This window comes from Haliotis rufescens, unplaced genomic scaffold, assembly GCF_023055435.1.
Source record: "Haliotis rufescens isolate VD_foot unplaced genomic scaffold, xgHalRufe1.0.p SCAF_3, whole genome shotgun sequence".
Classification (NCBI taxonomy): Eukaryota; Metazoa; Mollusca; class Gastropoda; order Lepetellida; family Haliotidae; genus Haliotis; species Haliotis rufescens.
The window spans coordinates 47365572-47389056 of record NW_025964001.1 but is presented as its reverse complement, the minus strand read 5'-3'; the positions used below and the strand labels follow the sequence as shown (position 1 = coordinate 47389056).

The following is a 23485-nucleotide window of genomic DNA, read 5'->3' as shown; positions in this document are numbered from 1 at the left end:
ATAGTGTATTTGATTTGTTTGAATTTACAGTGTCAGCTCCCATGACTCCATGGAGAGACAGGTGAGATCATGTCTTGGCCTGCTTGTCTGACTTTTGTCTTTTGCTTGTCCGACCACATCCTCAGAAACCACTGGAGCAATGAGGCTTAATTTTTTATGCTTGTTCCATCTATGATATCTGAATTTGTTCAAGAGGTTTGAATCTGATTTTCAATAGTCTCACCATACTGAAAGAACTTTTTATGATCATATGGTTTTGTTCAAAATTGAAAGGAATTAGGTGTGTGTGAAGTTAGTCGTGGGTGGTTATATTTCCTTAAAGTATAAATGAGTGAGTGAGTTAAAATTTAACGTCGGATCAGCATTATTTCATCCATATTGCGACAAGTATTAATGATGTAACTACTGTTTTAATATAAAACCCTGAATGGTGATTGAAATTTTTCACTTTACTTGGACTTAAAAGATGTTATGTTTAGCATGCCAGAAGAGTAGTTACACATCTAATTTGTTTTCCTACTTAATCAGAAGCTAGAGTTGTAATGTTGGCATACACCCCTACTAATTCGCTCATACAAGTAATATGTATTTTTCCCCAAGAGAAATGGAAGAGAAAATAAAAACAATGTCTCATTTACAATGTTAACCAGCCAGAGAAAGAAATAAGGAATTAATATTTTGTAAGTCTTTTATTCATACTAGAAGATGCCATGCAATGTTATATGATAATTTTTTTGGACAAAAATCAAATGTTTGTCTCTTATTTATGCGCTGGCAGAAACACTGTTCCATCATGTCTAGTTGTCTAACATGGCATAGTCACTCTTCTATTCATAGACACTGGGGTCATTTCTTGTCTTTCTTGACATGTGTCAAGTCATATTTTCCTCGGACACATTTAAGCTTGACCCCTGGGAGATCTTGCACCCTTCCCCCTCTAACGAGCACAACACTGTGCTCCTGGAGGTTGTGGCCCTCCCCAGGTACGTATGCAGTTACTTCTTTACCATTGCTTAATCGGACTCGTACACACTTCCGATTTGCAGAGTTTGGTTTTTTTGGTTTTTTAATAAGAGTTCTTAAGACAACCCCACGAAGAAATGGACGGCAATCAAGCGGACCGGGTTTAGGTGGTGGCCTTTTGAAAGCCCCTCGTCTGTGCATCTGGTTCAGTGTTGACATGCATCTCACTTGGTTCAATATAGTTCCTGCAAACAACCAGTATGTACAAATAATTAAAAACGATTGCATATATATATTTATGACAGAAATTGAAAGCTTTTTATCCTGGTGTTACCTAATATAAATAGAATCTTCATAGGCCCAAACACGCTGAAGTCCCAGGGATGCTGTAGCCTGACCTGAACATGCTGAAATCCCAGTGCGTGCTAGTCTGGACTGATGCCGATTCATAACGCTAGCCCACTGAGATACCATGCCGCAGTTTAACATGAGTACCCCGCTTAGACGCAGTACACTGACTCCAAGCCGACCAGTCCTTGTTTTAGCCCCTTAATGCCGAGTGCCAGACAGGGTAACAACAAGTACCATCTTTTAATGTCTTTTGGTATGACGCGGCCGGATATGGAACCCCGGACCTTCCGCTCTCCGGGTGGACACTCTACCACAAGACGACGGAGGCGGTCACATGCTGAAGGCCAAAGGAATGTTCTAGCTTGACCTAAACATGCCGAAGAAGATCATGTTGCAGCCTGACCAAAACGTGCTGAAGGCTTAGTGCATGTAGTAGCTTGACCATAACATGAAGGCATGCACAGGTTTGAGAGTGTCATGTAGTGTTATGTACAGGGTACACCCCTGTGATGAAGGGTAAAGCACTACAGTGTGATGTTATAGTTAAAAACGCCTCAATTTGGTTTGAGAACTTATGAACCGTATAAATGCAAGAAACACCAGAAAGAATAAAAGAAACATTGGAATACATTATCGTGAAACAATACAGTAGTTGTGACATAAAACAATTTGATGATGGCGGGCAAGAGAAAGACCATGTGCAGCATGAAGACAACTGAAGTCAGTGATGTGCAAGATTGAACACCCTTTCATCAGTGGCCCCAGTGGCTCAGTGGGAAAACAGTGGATTACAATACTAAACATGATTTGTGAGGTTGCAGGTACAATTCACATCATGGAATTTTCATGTGAAAAGAGTGTGACTTTTAAGCAGTCAAAAATCAATATTAGATGCATATTAGGCTAAAAAAAATAATATTCTAGGTTCTCAGGCACCGCCGCATCATCACAAAGTCTGCCGCACGTTTCGTTATTATTTCCATTTTCAAAAAATATAAAATCCTTAAATATTCCTCGTTCTTGAACACACAACCCAAACAGTGAAATGCTACAATACTTAAAGAAACAATGCGATCCAATATAACGTGCAGTTACCTCCCTTTTCATGCACACTGCTTTACTGCGCATCTGGTATGCTATGGTCATGGCAGCAATAAGAGTTTGTGTGCTTGTTTTGCTGTTTGCAAATTTGGTCAATGAAAACATTAAATTTGTGATACAACATCACTAGACATGATGATTTACAAATTCAATGGTACTTGTGTACTGTATGGGGAAAAATGTTTCATACGCAGAGGTAAAAATTTACAATTACATGTGTATTTGTCTCGGGATAAAGCGGGAAATTTATATACCCCGTCTATAAAGCGAATGAAGCACATCGCCAGTGCATACAAAATCCCTACATTTGCAATAAAAATGTGTTTGTCTTCGTCAGAAATTACATCGTATCCCTTCTGCGAATTCAGGGAGACAAACAGATTATAACAATTAAACTTGTCCAATACAAATTTGAAATTTGAGATAAAACATCACTGGACATGATGATTTACCGATTAAATTGTATTTCCCGTTCTGATTGGCATTGTTTAATATGCAGAGATTAAGATTACCGTGTGTCTTGTCTCGTAAACTGTCATTTATGATATATATCCATTCTCTATCCACTAAATTTTGTTTCAAGGCGTCAATAGCGGTAATTTGACCGTGGTTGCTGTAAATAACGGTGAGTTGTGCGATCTTCCGATCACTTCACATATGATTTCGTGGAAATGAATTGAAACAATATTGAATGAAATAAAATAGCTTACAGACATAAATCCAAATATAATATAAACTCTTTTTACAACCAGACAGTGTAATTACATGATTAATGTGCAGATTTGTTGACATGGTACTTCCGGTGTTATGTGCTCACAGTAATGTCTTTGTGTTGGGGAAAAAAACATTTAAAAAAATCAACCCTGTGTATAAGACACCAACCCCAACCTCCCTTGAAGGCCTCCTAATTTTCTAGCTATGAAAAACGTGCCTTATACACACGGTTTGGATTCTTGCAGAGAAAAGCTGCCTGCCTGCACAATATTTTTAAAAGCTATTGCCTGAGATATAACAACAAAGTTTGCAGGCTTTCCACTACTTCATGAAACTTTAAGAACAATAGGATGACAACATTACAGGTTTAAAAGCACAAGGGGAGAGAGCATCTATGACATACAGTGTTTTTACAGGGCACAGACCTGTGTGTTGGGAGGGAATAAAGTGTGTGTGCCACACAGTGTTATGAACTGGGCACATACCTGTGTGTTGGAGGGTAGGTTTTGTTTTTGTTTGTTTGTTGTTTAACGCTGTGCTCAGCAATATTCCAGATATATGATGGCGCACAGGGCTTTCTCAAAATTAGAAATAGGGGGCTCTTATTAGAATATTATTTTGGTGAAAAACAACAGAGTTGAAAGATCTTACATTTCGTGGTTTATGCTGACAGCCTGAAATGTTTATATACGACAGATATATTTTTCCAGAATTTAATTTCCCATAATTAAGGGTGCATCTAACATACGTATTATACAAGAATAAATATGTCTTGTGTACATTGATCAATCGGAAGGGGTGCTAATTGGGATAGTTCACTAGCCAATATATCAGCAAATATCGCCATGGGCACTTCTTACGTCGAATACGGTACCTGTGTGTTGGAGGGTAGTGAGTGTGTGTGTGACATACAGTGTTATGTACAGGACACATACCTGTGTGTTGGAGGGTAGTGAGTGTGTGTGTGACTTACAGTGTTATGTACAGGGCACATACCTGTGTGTTGGAGGGTAGTGAGTGTGTGTGTGACATACAGGGTAATGAACAGGGTACATACCTGTGTGTTGGAGGGTAATGAGTGTGTGTGTGACATACAGTATTATGAACAGGGCACATGCCTGTGTGTTGGAGGGTAGTGAGTGTGTGTTACATACAGTGTTATGTACAGGACACATACCTGTGTGTTGGAGGGTAGTGAGTGTGTGTGTGACTTACAGTGTTATGTACAGGGCACATACCTGTGTGTTGGAGGGTATTGAGTGTGTGTGTGACATACAGGACACATACCTGTATGTTGGAGGGAAGTGGGTGTGTGTGACATACAGTGTTATGTACAGGACACATACCTGTGTGTTGGAGGGTAGTGAGTGTGTGTTACATACAGTGTTATGTACATGACACATACCTGTGTGTTGGAGGGTATTGAGTGTGTGTGTGACATACAGGACACATACCTGTATGTTGGAGGGAAGTGGGTGTGTGTGACATACAGTGTTATGTACAGGACACATACCTGTGTGTTGGAGGGTAGTGAGTGTGTGTGTGACCTACAGTGTTATGTACAGGACACCTACCTGTATGTTGGAGGGTAGTGAGTGTGTGTTACATACAGTGTTATGTACAGGGCACATACCTGTGTGTTGGAGGGTAGTGAGTGTGTGTGTGACATACAGCATAATGAACAGGGTACATACCTGTGTGTTGGAGGGTATTGAGTGTGTGTGTGACATACAGGACACATACCTGTATGTTGGAGGGAAGTGGGTGTGTGTGACATACAGTGTTATGTAGAGGACACATACCTGTGTGTTGGAGGGTAGTGAGTGTGTATTACATACAGTGTTATGTACATAACACATACCCGTGTGTTGGAGGGTATTGAGTGTGTGTGTGACAAACAGGACACATACCTGTATGTTGGAGGGAAGTGGGTGTGTGTGACATACAGTGTTATGTACAGGACACATACCTGTGTGTTGGAGGGTAGTGAGTGTGTGTGTGACTTACAGTGTTATGTACAGGACACATACCTGTGTGTTGGAGGGTAGTGAGTGTGTGTGTGACTTACAGTGTTATGTACAGGACACATACCTGTGTCTTTGAGGGTAGTGAGTGTGTATTACATACACTATTATGAACAGGACACATACCTGTGTCTTGGAGGGTAGTGAGTGTGTGTGTGACTTACAGTGTTATGTACAGGACACATACCTGTGTCTTGGAGGGTAGTGAGTGTGTGTGACATACAGTATTATGTACAGGACACATACCTGTGTGTTGAAGGGTAGTGAGTGTGTGTGTGACATACAGTATTATGAACAGGACACATACCTGTGTGTTGGAGGGTAGTGAGTGCGGGTGTGACTTACAGTGTTATGTACAGGGCACATACCTGTGTCTTGGAGGGTAGTGAGTGTGTGTGTGTGTGACATACAGCGTAATGAACAGGGCACTTGCCTGTGTGTTGGAGGGTAGTGAGTGTGTGTTACATACAGTGTTATGTACAGGGCACATACCTGTGTGTTGGAAGGTATGCTGTAGCAGGTACTCGGAGATGCTTGACACCGCAGAGGTGCACAATGCTCGACATGCTCCTAGAAGGTGAGTCATAGTAAGTGTGATCTGAAACAAACACATTATAGTAAGTGTGATCTGAAACACATTATTTTCAAATGAGACCAGTGTAAATTTGAGACTGATACCATCAATTTACTTATAATTAGGTTACATTCACTGAGTTTTTCTCACCACAAAAAAACATAAATGCTTCAAGGATGCTAAACCCCAAACCCCAGACATTTTAGAACTTAGTCCTTTGAAATAGTCCAGGCATGTTTTATAGAACTTCTATGTTAGTCTAGATATTCTGATCTAACAGCCAGCCAATAGCAGGTAACAATTTGGAAATATCCATTTTTCTATTGCCATTGTACAGTTATATGCATATTTTCATTTATTACTAATTAGTAGTGTTTGTTCTATGACAAATAACATGTAAGGGCACACCCAAAGGTGTCATCAACAGTTGTCAATACACGTAGATGGACAATGTTTGAAAGTTTGTCTATGGTGTGGGTGCTAAGAATCTAAGAATAGATATCGGCCATCAAGAACATGGAAGCCCTAAGTCACTATCACAGCTCCTGTCATTCCTTTGGCATCGAAAACTAACTTGGCAACCATCACAGTACCGCTGAAAGACCTCACCTAGAAACAGATTGAATATCTATGGCACCCAGAACACTAGTCCTGCACCATGATTGTGGAATATATTAATTTTATAAAAAAAAAAAATCTAGAAAAGTATACAAAAGCAAGTCTAGCCAGCTCTATTCCACACTATGAAATCAGCATAGGGATTTTTTTTTTAGAGTCAAGAAGGATATTGTGCAATATAAGATTTCATAGACTAGATGTTTGGGAGCACCTTTAGAATACAGTACCACAACTTCTCGTGAGGACGATCTCTGCCGTAGGTCACATGTCTCAGGACAAGCAACCAGTTTTTAGTGAGAATCCGTCGGACTCGAACCCGTGACCTTCGGATTGTTAGCCTGACAGCTAACCGACTGAGCTACGTCCACACTGTTAAACTTAGTGCAAATTTACCTAGTCGTGCCTATGACGTTACGGAACTGAACGAAAAGGGTCGAATAGGTGACGGACACTTACGAAGGTTACAGGTAGGCATGGTGTCTCGCAACTTTAGTCTACGGACACTTACGAATGATCCCGATGCCATTTGGCACACTCGTCCCATTCCGTAAGCTACAAGATACTGAGTGGTGGGGAATGAGTCGATATGTCGCGAACTGAAAACGGCTCCAGGCGTCAGACGTCAGACGTCGAACTCGCGAGTACGCATGAATGATATGGTATTTAATAATTCGTAGTGTGATTTTTGTGACAGAAAAGTGTGGTAGGGAACACTGTAAGGATGATGTGGATAATAGTAAGGAACAATGGAGGAATAAGCATGACTAGTGACGACACAACGGTGAGTTCGCTTTTGAATCAGTCCTGAAAAAATGTAGCCGGTGAAAGTGGCTTGTCTGAATGTTCCACGACAGTTTCCAGTAGCCAAAATATTCGACACAAAACCATTTCATTCTTTGTACTCAACGTTTTTGTGTGAAGAATATTAGGAGCCGCTATATAATCTATAATAGCCACTAAACGAGTACCTGACCCTAATGATCGTAAAGGGGTGATTGATCGTAAAGGGGATCCAAGGGCTAAGGATAGAGAGTTCGGGGTAACCTACCCTAAAACTGGCGACATTTGGATGTGTTCAGCGCCAATATAATATCCCTTATAAACTGCATTCTTGTGCATAATAATGAAAATTAATGAACCGAAAAAATAATGTATGTATATTAGTTCCGATTTATAACCATTTTATTCACTTCAATTATGAGAAAAACGAAATAAAAAATATATAAAAAATAAAAGTGCTTTCGTAAACTAGCGCTTGCTCTAAAATGCGCCGCCGCAGGCCATAATTAGTAAACAAATACTCAAAACTCTCAACACTGCAGGGCGTATTCAATGACATTGCGTGTAGAAATGATAGATCACTGGGAGGAGCTTATGTGCACTCGATGACCCCTGACGTCACTGGGCATTGTTTCGTCGGTGTGACTGGCAACAAAATACTACAAATTACGTCATAGGGTATGATCACGTGTTTGAAAAGTTTGTGGTACTGTATTCTAAAGGTAGGCCGATGTTTGTCTACCAGAACACCAACTTCCAACGTCCAGTGACACATGCTAGTTAAAGTCTCTTGGAAACAGAAGGCAATTACAGCAACATTGAGAGAGACAGGTGCTAGCCATTATATTCAGACTTGAGTGTTTTCACCACTATGTATATTAACTATTGACCAGTCACATGATCAATATTGACTTTGGTGGGAAACAACATGGTATCTGCAACATATCTCGACTGAATTATTATTGAAAACATATAAGGCGATAACTTTTTAAATTCAAATTTCAGATTAACTTTACAACTGAATAACTCTATTTTTTTGCATAATGACCACGCAAAAAGTAATTATATGTACACGTAGTAGATCTAGTGTTTTGTGTGTGTGTATACATGCCATTTCATACAGTCTCTGCAGTACTGTAGAGGTTTACTACATTACCATTTTGCAGGATTTCGTCCTGTCCCAAATCAATGAGAGAACTGCTCTAAATCTCTATCTGACTCTCTAATGGTAGACTGTAAAAAACCCAGACGTACAGCGAATATTGCTGTAAAAGGGCATACACGTACTGTCTCATACAGAGACCATGATCAGCTGACGGTGTGGGGCTAAAACGCTTTTTCCTTAGACTTCGGAGATGTCGACGTGTACTGTGCACCCTTCACCGAACAAGCATGTATAACTACGCTTGGTCTAGGTGAGCTAAAGAAGACACTCCTGAAGACAAACCGACAGTTAAGTCTTACGTGGTAAATAAACTTGGTATATAGATCTCTCTTGCTTCTGCTCGATGTAATGGACGCAGTGAAAAACTGAAAAACAGCGCGTGTATAAAATGAATTATAAACACTCGAGACGCTTCCAATTAAAGTGGAGAATTTAATACGCGTTACGTATTCGGGATGGGACATGGAACTATAGATAACCACTGATCATATACATTATGTTTCTCCTCCGAAAATAACAAATGAAATCATATTCCGCATATCAATTGCCATTACGTTTTAGTGTTAACCGGAAGCATTATCGCAGCAAATGAGGTTTTACGAAATTGTGGACTGTTTTGTCGCACTTGTATCCCATTTCTTTTGGCATTTGTCCTAACTTAGCGACTGTCACTGTTTTTGAGTGAATGTACAAAAATGGCGTCTACTCACAAATCTGACAAACACAGTACATTGACTCTCATGACGATGCAGTTCGCGGCTGGTGGATGCGCAGGTAATAACACATGGAAATCATTTGCCATATCTACCTAGCCGAGAGCCACGGGGTCGTCAGTCATGGATGACCCTACATCACGATGTGATGGGATGTAGGGTCACGCCTTGACTGTACGACCCCATCGCGGCTCTCGACAACTATCTGACACACTATCGGCATAGTATGCCGGGGTCATTCCAGTACAGTAAAGGGGCGTTCACACGCCACAACTAGTTGCATGTAATTTTAATATTAAGTCTTCTCGTCAACGAGTTTTTTGCGAATTTGTTTATTATTATTGTAACACGTGCTGTGGGCGGACATACTTTACTTACAAGGCAAGATGCCGGTTCACAACCCTCAATGACTGTACACATGTTGTGTTGTGAAGTTGTGACGTCATACACATGATGTCATACTCATATGCTGGTAGTAGTGAGACTACTTGTCACACTGAACACAATGCCATTTAGAAAGGGTCAAATGTAACAAATGTTATATTTGGGATAACACTTTCTGAGTAAAGTACAGATTCTCGTACGTTTTTGGGTCAAGTCCGTGAAGATTCAGGTAAGAATAGGTCTTCAGCAACCAATGTTTACCATGAGAGGCGACTATGCTTGTGATAAGAGGCGACTTACAAGATTGGGTGGTCAGGCTTGCTGACTTGGTTGATGCATGTCATCGTATCCCAATTGTGTGGATCGATGCTCATGTCATCAACCACTGGATTGTCTGGTCTAGACTCGATTATTTACAAAATGGCATATTGCTGAGTGTGGTGTTAACAACAAACAAAACATGCCCCAAACAAGGTAACTGGTTCATATTATACATAAAACTATTGTCGGTTATAAGTTTGATATTTGCATTTTGTTTTCATTCATTTGCTGTAGCAGGAATGCAGAAGGCCTCGATGGTGACTGATCAAATTGTTCCATACATACAAAATTCAGTTGTGTGAAAGTGCTACGCTTATGGTTATTATTGTTTTAAATATATATAGTAATAGCTGCAAGTAAAATAAGTCCTTATGGAATATGTTATTTCTGATCAAATAATAGTTTCAGATACAATTCATCTGATCATTGCATCAAAATTCTTTGAAGTTATATTATTGGGTACTGAATCACTGGTAGATTGGTAGAAAATGTGTGTACAGCTGATTGCTATTTCTGGCTTAGTTTACAAGAAAATACACACAGTAATCTTTATTTCTGCACAATGCCTAGAAGAACAGAAAATACAATTTAAATTGTAAATCATCATTTCAGGAGAAAATTTATCTTAAATTTCACATTTTTATTGACAATTTTGTTATCGCCTGTTCGTTTATCTGCATTCTCTGAAGGGATACTATGTAGTTTTTTATTCTTCACAGTATGATGTTGACCTTTCAAGTCATGTATGCATTAATCAAGTTTGGGTGCAGCTCTTTATTGTATATCCATTGTTATGAAATACAGCTTCATTCTTCGATCTTCTGGAAGGCGCAGCAAGAATAACACTAAGCATGAGTCACACCAGTCAAAATTATAGTCCATAACAAGCAACTTTTGAATCCACGAAGAAAGATCCCATCCATATCTGAATACGTTCAAACTTGTTATGTTATTTCCCTTTCACAGTGTGCGAGAATTGTTGTCATGTGGCACTGGGCCAACCACTGACTGTGCAATTTTACGAAGTTGTATAGTGTTGAATTTTCTACACCTAGATGTAAAATTAAAGACATGTTGTCAAAACGAAAAAACCTCTAAACCATAGCTACTTTTTTCATACACCGATAGTTCCGCTTTATGTAATCTGTAAGCGAACATTTTTGCAGTCTAATATCTGAGTGACACACTGATATATACTGAACAACAAAAGTTCCTGTGATAAGATTTGATGCAAAGTTACGTTTTTTACCAAATCTGAAACAATTTTGGTTTGCAACAGATAGAGACTCCTATAAGTGTTCAAATGGTTTAATTTGCCATACTGACTTCAGAAAATGCGTTATTTCATAAAAAACATGAACATGCCAAAATGTCAATTTACAAATCAATAGCATGTGTGTCCACCTCTGTTTGCGATGCCAGCAACACATCTTCGTCTCATGGAATGGACCAGGCGTCGCACAAAGTCTTGTGGGATATCTGTCCATATATGCTGGAGCATGTTTCGAAGTTCCTGGAGTGTCTGTGGAACACGTGGTTGACCTCGAAATTGCCGATCCATCTCATCCCACATGTGCTTGATTGGTGAGAGATCAGGGGAGCGAGCCGGCCAGGGGATGACATTCACGTTGTTTTGTTGAAGAGAATCCTGAACAAGTCTAGTAATATGAGGCCAGGCGTTGTCGTGTTGAAAGGTAATGCCTGGGCCACGACGACGCAAAAACGGTAGAACAACAGGGCCGATGATCTTGTCACTGTAGCGCTCTCCATTGAGATTTCCCTCTACCACTATCAAACGGGTCCTCTGTCTTGCTGTTATCCGACCCCCATACCATAACGCTGCTGCCCCCGAACCAATCTTCTTCCATGACACAATGATTGACGTAACGTTCACCTCGACTTCGGTACACTCGAAACCGCCCATCGCTGTGTCTGAGGTGAAAACGAGACTCGTCAGTGAATAGAACTTGTCCCCACTGCATGGCCATCCAGCGTAGACGCTGTCTGCACCACTGTAGACGTTCTTGAAGGTGGTTTCCTGTCAAAATGGGACGTCTGGCGGGTCTTCTGGCGACAATCCCTGCACATCTGAGGCGACGACGTACGGTTTGTGAAGATATTCATCGAAGGCCAGGGATGCTTCTTACAGTCACTGTTGCTGGCTGGAATCGATTTGGTAGGTGTGTTGTTCGAATCCAGTTGTCTTGTCGATTATTGGTTACGCGTGGCCTGCCACTCCGAGGATGGTCTCTGACTGCATTCGTCTGTTGCCAACATTGCCATAAACACCATTTGGTGTTTCTGTGGACGTTTAATTGTCTTGCAACTTGTAAATAAAAAAATCAAATTTGTAAATTATAATTGAGCCGAGCATTTTTGTTCTTTACACAAGCAATGGTGACTTGTATGGTAACAGTCATTCCCATGAGATGTATGACAGTTTGTTAATGAAAGAATTAAAAAGGTATGTATGTCTGTCTTGATGAGGGTTTTTTCTATTTACACAGTAAAAAGATTGGTGAATCTGTTTTGAATAATTTTATAAAATCAGAGTTATGTTTGCCTGTATTATTGCAGGAGCCTGAAGGTGGATGGGCAAAGTAAACACCCTTGATTGAATTGTCAACTTATGGCGCCAGTTTTAGTTAGGGGTATGACTTATGATCCAACAGGACACGAGAGACCTCCTCCTTACAGGATTTATTGGCACACACCTGAGGGGAGCAACCTGTGTTTTCTTATACTAGGTAGACCCATCTATAAGAAATGGGGCAAAGTTTCAGTCTAATAATAACGTGTACAGGAGGTTTTGTCTCCAGTTCTCGAAAGTATTCAGGGTTTCTGCCTTTCTGAGGCACCACTGTTTTGGTGCCCATTGTGCATTCGCCATAATGATGGTGTCATTCCCACGTGTTAACCAGGTGCTCTACCGCCTGACCTGCAGCCCATGTTCAGTGAAACACAAGTAACACAGTTCGTTGTGATGCCTGCTTCATTATATGTGAGTCGAAACCTGCTGCCACAACGCCAGTTTGGTTAAGGGGTGCTGTATGACATGATTCAACAGGACACAAGAGAACTTATAGGATTTATTGGCATACATGTCTACAAGCGCTACCAGGCAAAACGAGATCCGAGAGCAAGGAGAGTTGAGTAAGGGAGATAACTCCCATTCTAATAACCTGCAAAGCAAACCTGTTTGGTATAGGGACACATAATGAAACATGATTAGTGTAGCATGCTGCATTGCATTATCCAGTTCATGTGCCATCTATGTACTTGCAGCATCAGCATCTCCTGGCCAAATCAGTGTGGTCATTTTGACACCACTTATTCACCTGGAGTTAGGAGATAAACATACTGTGCTTTCAACATTGTTAGGTTACCTTTAGATTAACCGCCCTAAACTGAATTTTGAACTGAGTGTGCTGCTAGATTCAAATTTAGCACAGTTAAATCTACAGGTAACCTAGCTCTACATAGAAAACACAGTATGTTTATCTCCATTCTACCATGACTAAGTAAAACACAAACTCTTTTGGGTCAGCAAATACATTGAGTGAAGCAGCATGGCTTGAGTTCATTGTCGATCAGAATTGAAAGATTCACTAGCAACAACCTTTAACTTTCAAAAAAACCTATGGCGCTGTATTTGCTTCCCGTAATACTTCACACAAACTTACGACAGACGCTGAAAGTACCTCGTAAGCTAACACGAGGTTGGCACCCCTAAAGAAAACTAAGCATGCCTTGCAAAGGGGTTCATTCTACACTGCACTTCACTATCATGACGTTATATCGCTCATTTTTCTCAAAAGATATGATGTCACAGTCATATATAGTAAAGCCCAGGGATGTGAAATCTCCGCGGAAACGCGGAAAATCGCGTTTTTTAAAACAGTAGTCCTCGGAAAAAATCATCATCCGCGTAAAAATTTAATATTTTTTTTTTAAAAATACACTCCGAAAAATATAATCGAAAACCGGACAACCGTCGTGGATTGTCCTGTTTTCGATCAGGGCTTTCACCAGCATAGGTTTTCGGACATCATACGTTTTCTGTCACGAATACTTGCACTCTAACGTGGGGTGTGGCGTCACACAGAAATTGTAAATACTCAGAGTCAGCTGATGGCTTGTTTTTAAGATAAAGTTGTCTTTTAGCCTGTAAGTGAATGAGATGTTTTACAGTTCATGTGATTAGCGAGAAAACTATGAATATTTCTTCAGCGTCCAAAACCCCATAACATTGGGATATATGTTGTATTAATGTCTTATGTTTGCAATGGAGTTTTGTTTTTTCATCAAAAGGTAAGTACAAGGTAAGTTTTTTTCAATATGCTTCAACATGGGGAAGGGGTCAGACATTGCACGCTTGTGACAGTTGTCCTTGTGTCTGGGGGATGGGGGTTGAAGTTTATGGCAGTATTGCTCCCAGACCTGGCGGGTAGCCAGGTGCGCGTAAGCTATGCCAGATTTTTTAAAAGTACTGATTTAACTTCGAAATTTTACTGCATCTGTCATCTTGTTCATTTGACTTATTGAATTTTGCCATTGACTTATTACATTTCTTGGTGTGAATGTTGTTCAAACTGCACGAAATTGCTTAAAATGCAATCAAATGTTTTAAAAGTTTCTGGGTGGGCATGCCCCCATACCCCCCTAGACTTTTCCTCTTTTTTCGTGAAAATCTGCTCACATCCCTGAAAGCCCCAAATAGCATCCTTCTGTTCTCAAAACTTGGAATACTTTCTCTTTGAAGATTTCTATTGTGTATTCTGCATGAAATGTATTGCCACACATCCTTTAAATATTGTAGAAACTGCAACTTTTCATTTTGTAGACTATAATTGTACTTAAAATATTTAAATATGCCTAGAACAATGACTGTAAAAGAAGTTCTATTCTAAAAATATTAGCATCTGTGGTGATGCGGCCATCAAATCGGTTGTTTCGATCAGGGAGTTTATTGTGATTTGATACCTGTTCTGGAGAACTGTTGTCAGGAACTTGGAATGTTCGTGTTTGTTTGAGTTTGTGGAAACAAATTGAAGCATTTGCATGGACGCTGTTTGCCTTGCGGATACTTTAGATCGTGGGAATTGAGGGACACGTGAAATGGACCATGTATTCTAAAAGCTTTTGTCAAAATTAAGACAGTTTGAAAAATACTGCGTAACAAATGGTAGCAGAGCGTGGTTGGGATAGTTTAGAGTATTGTTATCTGGGTATAGCATGTAGTGTGCACATTAGCAGATCAACTGCATTTTAGGTCGTGCATTGAACTGACAAAGTCTCCAATGTTTCATGTTTGATGCAACAGCAAAATAAGAAGGTGTACCATCAATGACAGTGTTCATCAAGGTCCAAAATTACAGGGTGACCTATTTCCGATATTGCTCAGGTTTTGTAGGGACCTAGTTTCGATTACTTTGGAGGTCAAACAATCAGAATGACATGACACAAGTTTACCAATTCTCAAGAGTAGTCTTTGGTGTGTTTGCTTCTCCGTTTTTGGCACAGTACATGTCACAAGAACATGCTAGAAGATTTCTAGATATTCTACCAAAAGCTGCTTTGACTGTGTTAAAGTCGACCTGAATGGATGACCACATAGACTCCCTTCCAAGTGAGTTCGAAGCCAGAGCTGTATGAGCAGCATACTGAGTTATGGGGGAAGGCAGGCATGTGTGCTAGAAAGTGGTAAAGCAATTCCCCTGAAGTCTAGCAAAACATAGGGCTACTGAGGTTAACCTTGGTAGGGATGAGTTGCCAACTGCAAAAACACTTGACATGGGTTGCTAAATCTTCCGTAGTACTTGTACACACAACAGTTGGATACTTACAAAGAGAGATTTTCTTAGAGAAATGCCTGGGGTATGCAATCAGTTAGGATTCTTTGCTCCTATCATCATCAAAGCAAAAATCATCATGCAGGAAATCTGGCTCAGAGGTTTAGATTTGGATGAAGAGCTTCAAACTGATTGGAAACAAAAAGCGTTGCTTTGGCTTAATCAGGTGAAAGGGTTTGAAACTGTTAGATTCCTGAGATGCTTTCAACTCAAGATCAACATTAAGGACAGGAGATTGCATATTTTCGTTGATGTTTCAGAAAGTGCAGATGGGGCAGTTGTATACAACGTGACTACCTATCAAAGTGGGACAGTGTCTAGTCACCTGGTGGCGTCAAAGTTTCGAGTAGCACCTGAAATCAATAGCATTCCTCGAATGGAGTAAATGGCACTAAGGCATTAAGCCCCATCCCTGACTGTCATCAAAGCTTTGAAATCAATATTGCTGTTGTGATTCTTTGGTCAGATAGTCAAAATGTGCTGTGTTGGATATAAAAACATATTCAAAACATTTGTTTGTTTGTTGTTTAATGCAGCAATATTCCAGCTATATGATGGTCATCTGTAAATAATCGAGTCTGGACCAGACAATTCAGTGGGTGACATCATGAACGTCGATATACACAATTGGGATACGATGACATGCATCAACCAAGTCAGCGAGTCTGACCACCCGGTCCCGTCAGTTGCCTTTTACGACAAGCATAGTCACCTTTTAGGGAAAGCATGGGTTACTGAAGACCTATTCTACCCCGAGTCTTCACTGGTCTCAAAACATTTGTAGCCTATTGGATAGCCTTTATCCAAGAAAATACTGTTCCTAGTCAATTCCTTCTGTTAAAAATCCAGCAGATATCCTATCTAGGTGTAGAACAATTGCTAATCTGAACAACAAAGCATGGATGTCTGGATCTGACTTTCTGGAAAAGGATGTATCTGAATGGCCTGAGCAGACTGTGGTCACTCAAACATAAGATGATCATGAAGCTAAGAAACCTGTGACATCAAAAAAGCAATTCTCTACAATGGTGACATCTGACTGGTGTTGGAGACTAGATTTGAGCAGACATTCAGAATGGCAAAAACTGCTTAGGATTACAGCATAGGTTTATAAATTTGTGAACAACAGACGTTCTGAATTAAGTTTGAGAATAACAAAGTCACAAAGAGCTTATTGGTGCAGAGATGTATCATTGAAGTCGAGCACAAAAGGAGGAATTCACCAAGGTCTCAATCTCATTAAAATCAGATCTTAGTTCTCACTATCGCTAAACAAAGATCTGAGGACACCCCATTACGGGTCACGTCAGAACGACCTTTCATCAAACCAATCAGAGTGTTGCTTACCAGATCATGAAAGTGACAGTTGAAATGTGTTTTCTAATCATGCAATGGGATGTCCTCAGATCTTTGTTTAGTGGTAGTGAAAACTAAGATCTGATTTTAATGAGATTGCCAAGGTCTGCCCACTTGAATGTTGGAAATAATTGCTGTCAAGCAGTAAACTCAATGGACTTGATCCCATACTTGATGAAGATGGGTTGATTGGATGTGGAGGTAGACTGCAGTATGCAAATTTTCTACCTTTTGATGCACGGTTCCCTATAGTATTGCCACTTACATCTAATCACTTTCTTCATGGTCAGTCGGGTGGAATCTTTGCTCCTGTCTAAATGGCTTCCTTCTCTACAAGCAAGGAAGAAATGGTTTATACCAAGCTGTGATCTTGAAGTAGAAGATCTTGTTCTGGTTATCTCCCCTCAGTCACCTGTAGGCTGTTGGATCACCGGACGAATCACATCCAGGAAGAGACGGACACATTCGAGTTATTGACATACAGACCAGTAAGGGTGTCGTGAAAAGACCAGTGACAAAAGAGTGTCCACAGGAATGGAATGTGTCAGAAAATACCGTTGGAGAAGGCTTCAAGAAGACCAACAGAAGGATTCAAGGAACGGATAGAAGAATTCACGGATAGAGGATTAGAAAAATTTGTGATTGGAGCATTCAAAGAAGAGTTCATGGATAGAGGTTATGAAGAGTTCATGGATAGAGGATTCAAAGGACTCGAGACAGGAGAGATGTTATGTAATGATGGACATTCAAGGAACGTATTTCGAATGACTGTATAGTGATAATTTTTCATTTCATGATACAGAATGTGCTTTTTCTGACAATGAACATTATTCTTACCAGTGAGTTTACATGCTTCCAAATGGAATATTTTCATATGTTAAACACTAAATGTTGAAATGACTGCTTTGTTTTTCAGGATATGTGTGGGCTTTTTATGAACAGTTTAGTTGCATAGTATTCAAATATGTATGTATATATGCTTTTTGTGACTAACAACTAATAATTGAAATGATAGACTGGGATCTATCATTTGTTGGGGGGAATGTTCTGGAGAACTTGTTTGAGTTCATGAAAACACTGTTTGCTTCGTGGATGTTGTAGAACGTGGGAATCGAAGGACACGTGAAATAGACCACGTATTCTAAAAGTTTTTGTCAAAATAAAGTCAGTTTGAAAAATACTGCGTAACAATGCCTCTGATTGACCAATAAGAATTGAGTATTTTCAAAAATCATGGTAGAATGAAATATCTTTTTTTTTTTTTTGTGATCTCAGAAAAATCATTTACATTGTGTGCTTTGTGTGTTTAGGGTTTGTGGAAGTGTCGATCATGCATCCGCTTGACCTCATCAAGACCAGGTTCCAGATTCAGCGTGGGCCAGATGACCCCCAGAGATACACTTCTATGGCTGACTGTGTCAAGAAGATGTACAGGAGTGAAGGGTAACTATTTAATTATTGTCACTCTCAATATGTTTGTGAAGTTGTCAAATGATTTCATCAGTAAACCTAGTATTCTGATTATTTTTTACTTATCCTGCATTAGTCCTTAATGCATATTACTGCATGTTCTTGATAGAGAAAAGAGCTGTGTGAAGGTCTTTGCTTGAAGAAGTTGTTCCAACTAGCTGAGAGGCCAACCCTATCCCGCAGCTCCCACGTGACCATAGGAAGTTGATGTCACGGATCCTCACATTACTCTTGTCACTTGCTGAGTCAAGACCTGTGTTTTTGCTGTAGCATAAACTTGTTCAAACCCTCATGTGTTTGCTATTTGAGTTAATGTTTATTGTCTTTGTGTTGTAGTATGTATTGTACATTCTATGTTTGATAAACATGTGCATAACATTTTTTGGACACTTACTGGCGTTTTCCCAAAAGAAAACAATGGATAATCCCAGGTGTCTTCTTGTTTCAAGTAGCCATCTTGAAAATTTTACATGGCCAGCTAGTTGTGAACTGGCTCGTGTTCTATATTCTTCTTGTCTTGAGCGCATGCAGTCACACCTGACTCCAACCCTCCACCTACCATGCCTCGTTGGCTCCTAACCTCAGCGCAGGACTTGACCTACAGAGGAAGGCTCCAACTCCAACTGTTCAGATGTTCCTGGCTCCCTACATCAGGATCAGGCGCCCGACCCCTCGGTATGCATCGTTCTCCCGGATCACCTCAAGCAGCATCTACGGTGGTGGACGGTGGAATCAAATGTCTTAGTCGGCGGGTTCCTGACAGGGTTTACAACGTGTCTGCGCCTATTTGTAGACGCTTCCCTGCAAGAATGGGGTGCACACCTGGAAGAACAGGTCGCCTCGGGGCTGTGGTCTGCTGATCAGCGCCTATGGCATATCAACAACCTTGAACTGGAGGCGCTTATCTTGGCCATCGCTCATTGGAAGCAGGCCCTCAGATGTTCTTCTCAAAGGACAACATAATCGTCATATGGTGCCTACGGAACCAGTGAACAACTCACTTGACCTTGCTCCTTCAACATATTTTTTTCACCAGGTGGATCATCTGGGGATCACATTCAACACAGTCTGGGCTGCCGAAACATCCTAGCGAATGCACTATCTCAGCCAGGCAAGGTCTCTCCCACAGTGTGGAAGCTTCACCCAGACACCTTTGCTCTTGTTTGTCGAGACCAAACAAGACTTATTTCATCACCAGCCAGAACTGCCAGATCCCGACCTATGTATCACCGGTCCCGGATCCCCTGGCTTGGGCAGGTGACGCTTTCAGCGTCCTCTGGGAAGTATTAGCAGCATACGCTTTTCCGCCATGTCTGGTCCATTTACAGAGAGCACTGAATGCCAAGGGCTACTCGGCCAGAGCGGCTAGGGCCATCACGATGGCGCATCGCCTGACCATTAGGAGCCTCTATGACAACAAGTGGCAATCCTTTGAGAGCTTTTGCAGGGGCAAACAACAAGATCTCACATCTGCATCGCCTCAATTCTTGGCCGAGTTCATGCTCTATCTTCGCCACCAGCGTAAGCTCGAGGGTAGTACTATCACGACCTACCTTGTGGCATTTAACTCCGTCCTGGCAGTTCCGGAAGATCAGCGCGTGACGAAAATCTCTTAACTCCAGGCTCTGCTCCGCTGGAAGACGAAAGGCGAACTTTCGTCCACCAGGTTGGCACTTGAATGTCATTCTCACCTCGCTGAGAGACCCACCCTTCAAGCCCCTTGAAACAACGTCATTCTACAATCTGACAAAAAAGACAGTCTTCCTACTGGCGCTTGCTACAGCAACCCGTGTCAGTGAGCTATATGCCTTGGAAGTCACGCACGTCCACTTTGAGCATTGAGCACAGGGAGCCATGCATCTTGGACTGTGCTGGGACTTCATTGCCAGACAGATTGTTCCTCATCCCTCCCCAATCTTCGATTGTGGGCGCAGAAGATGAACAAGAGCTCTGATGCAAGGAACGCCATAGACAACGACGACGCCCCTCCATACCGGTATCTGCAACCTCGCGAGCGGAAGGCAGCCGCAACACGATCTGGCTACGAGCCATCATTCACCAGGCCTACAAGGCCGCGGGATTGGACCACCCAAGCTCCAACAACCCACATGAGACCCGGGCGGTCGCCTCCACCATGGCGCTACACAGCAACTGCGCTCTTCGTGTCATCTTGGAGGTCGTGTTTCGTCACCAGTCACCATCTGTGAGATGTCGCATTGGAGGATGTGCAAGGCACGCACAACTTGGTCCGTTAGTAGTGGCCCAACAGGACACCACTACTACTGTAAGCGAATTACTTTTAAAGACTCATTCCCGCCTCAAGAGTTTGCATAAACTCTTGTTACGCTTACAAATATTCAAACGAGGTTCTCCCAGTTTGGGTGGCACTCTGAGTGATCGAGTAAAGCTTAAATCCTAAACAAAGGGACAAACTACAATATTATTCCACATACTGATTTATTACCATTTTCAAGTGTTTTGTAAATGATATACATGAATCTCCAGTTCAGAACCCACTAAATATAAAACCACGGAAGTATTAGCGACCAGTATACATGCGTTACATGTTCAGACACGGTTTACACACCAATGGAAGTATTACCGACTAGTTTACATGTGTTACACATTCCTACACAAACTGGTTTACAAACCAATGGACGTATTATCGACCAGTATACATGTGTTACAAATTCCTACACAAACTGGTGACAACCCAATGGAAGTATTCTCGACCAGTATACATGTGTTACATGTTCAAACAACGGTTTACAAACCAATGGACGTATTATCGACCAGTATACATGTGTTACAAATTCCTACACAAACTGGTGACAACCCAATGGAAGTATTCTCGACCAGTATACATGTGTTACATGTTCAGACAACGGTTTACAAACCAATGGACCTATTATCGACCAGTATACATGTGTTACAAATTCCTACACAAACTGGTGACAACCCAATGGAAGTATTCTCGACCAGTATACAAGGGTTACATGTTCAGACACAAACTGGTTGTTACAAACCAATGGAAGTATTCTCAATATGGAACGATAGACACGGAGGCGTCAACCGCTTTCACTATTCACAGTCCTCGAACATATCGAACACACTCGGTCGAACGATAGACACAGAGGCGTCAAACGCTTTCACTATTCACAGTCCTCGAACATATCTAATACACTCTCGGTTGACACACCGGGTCCAAAGTTTTGAAACTTCTTTAGCCTAACCAACACTGGCACACAATTTCCAGCAGAAAATATTAAAAAGCTACGTGCTAAATCTATCCCATTATAACAAACATGATAACCTACTCATAAAGAAAAAAATGGTGTGACTGGGCAAATAAAAAGAACAAACTACTACTAATACAATTATCTTACCATACCGAACGCACGTGTGCACAGATTCCGGCAAGCCTGTCCCCGGAGCCAGACGCTGACTGAAGCTCGTGCGGCACGCACAAGCTTAAATATCCCTTTCCCAAAACCCGGATGTTCGAAACACCCGTATGAACCAAGGTAACTTCCTGTTCCGGTTGTGGCGAGTATAGCGTGTAAACTTCCGTTTCATCACCCCCCCTCCATGGACAAAGGACGGCCTCCGGGCGTCCACCCTCGTGCTGGTCAGAAAGAACCTCTTCCGCAATCCTCAGCATGGGGACAGTCTTTGACATACAGACCATACCGATTCACTTGTAAATACATAGGTGTATATATATATATTACACACACATTATTCTAAAATCACTTCTGACACCAAGCCACAGTCCACCCAAAACAAAATCAACATGCAGTACAGTAATGTGGATAAAAAAAAATTGAGTTGCGGGCTCCGGTACAGAAAAAGTTACAATTAAGATTTTAACAATATGGGAATTTAAAGCAAAATTGATATGAAATTTTAAGAAATATATACATGGAAAAAGAAAAGGCACCAAACAATACGTCTGCTAAGTAACCCTATTCCTAATTTATATAAACATTTCTACTCCTAAAATACAATCTAAAATATACCTACCTTATCTCTAGCTTACAACAAAAACGAGCACTTGAAATCCTGAGGACACCGAATATTAAACAAACTAGATTTCGAGCCAACATACTCGAACAGACTGAATCTCGAGCTGCGGAATTTCAAGCAACCAAGTACCAAGCAAGCAGAGTTTTGAACAAGCAAAATCGAGCAAACATTAGTGCTTGAATAAAACACAGGAGAACTTATCAAAACATATTAAAACATATCAAAACATATCAGAACGTATCAGAACGTATCACAACATCTCACAACATCTCAGAACGTATCAGAACGTATCAAAACGTATCAGAACATATCAAAACATCTCAGAACATCTCAGAACATATCAAAATATATCAAAAAGTCTCAGAACATATCAGAACGTATCAAAACGTATCAGAACATCTCAGAACATATCAAAACATATCAAAAAGTCTCAGAACATATCAGAACGTATCAAAACGTCTCAGAACGTCTCAGAACGTCTCAGAACATCTCAGAACATATCAGAAGGTCGCAGAACATATCAAAACATATCAAAAAGTCTCAGAACGTATCAAAACGTCTCAGAACATATCAGAAGGTCTCAGAACATATCAGAACGTCTCAGAACATATCAGAACTCTAGCAAAACATTAAACCCAGAGCAACATATCCAAAACTCAAGAATGCATACAAACTTATAAATACAGAGTAAATCCAAACACAGGCCAACAAAATTTAACCAGCATACTTGGCACATGAGTTGAAATTCCCTCTCACATAACAATCACACTTTCACATTCACAAGGCGTCCCTTCTTCCACACGAAAGGCGTCCCCCTCCACAAACTCATGGAATATCAGATTCATATGTCCAAGTGCACAAATCTAGTTAATTAGCCATAAAAAAAAATCATGACTAAGCTACCCCTAAAACTATGATACATAATCCGCACAAACTTGCCGACCAGCTCTGGTTACATAACCAGTATCAGACACTGCGGGAACTCCTTCTGACACATTTCTTCTCAAGTGACTCAGCGAAGAAGATGATGTAGGCGAAGAAATGACATCTCGAAACCCACTAAACGAACTAGT

The 23485-nt window shown here is 40.9% G+C and overlaps 2 protein-coding genes across 2 annotated transcripts in view; one reads left to right on the top strand and one right to left on the bottom strand.

Annotated features, from left to right (window-relative positions):
- Positions 1–670: 670 nt before the first annotated feature.
- On the bottom strand, positions 671–9438 carry LOC124149751 (28S ribosomal protein S12, mitochondrial-like). The gene is made up of 3 exons (XM_046521526.1): positions 9382–9438; positions 5646–5751; positions 671–1208 (listed from the first exon to the last, which is right to left on the bottom strand). The coding sequence occupies exons 1-3, from the start codon at positions 9421–9423 to the stop codon at positions 847–849; spliced, it is 510 nt and encodes a 169-aa protein (XP_046377482.1). The 5' UTR covers positions 9424–9438; the 3' UTR covers positions 671–846.
- LOC124149750 (mitochondrial 2-oxodicarboxylate carrier-like) overlaps positions 8664–23485 on the top strand; it is a 76847-nt gene continuing 62025 nt past the window's right edge. Inside the window, exons 1-2 of the mRNA XM_046521525.2 lie at positions 8664–9064; positions 18227–18359. Coding sequence (XP_046377481.1) covers positions 8986–9064; positions 18227–18359 — 212 coding nt within the window. The 5' untranslated portion in view covers positions 8664–8985. The remainder of the gene's footprint in view (positions 9065–18226; positions 18360–23485) is intronic.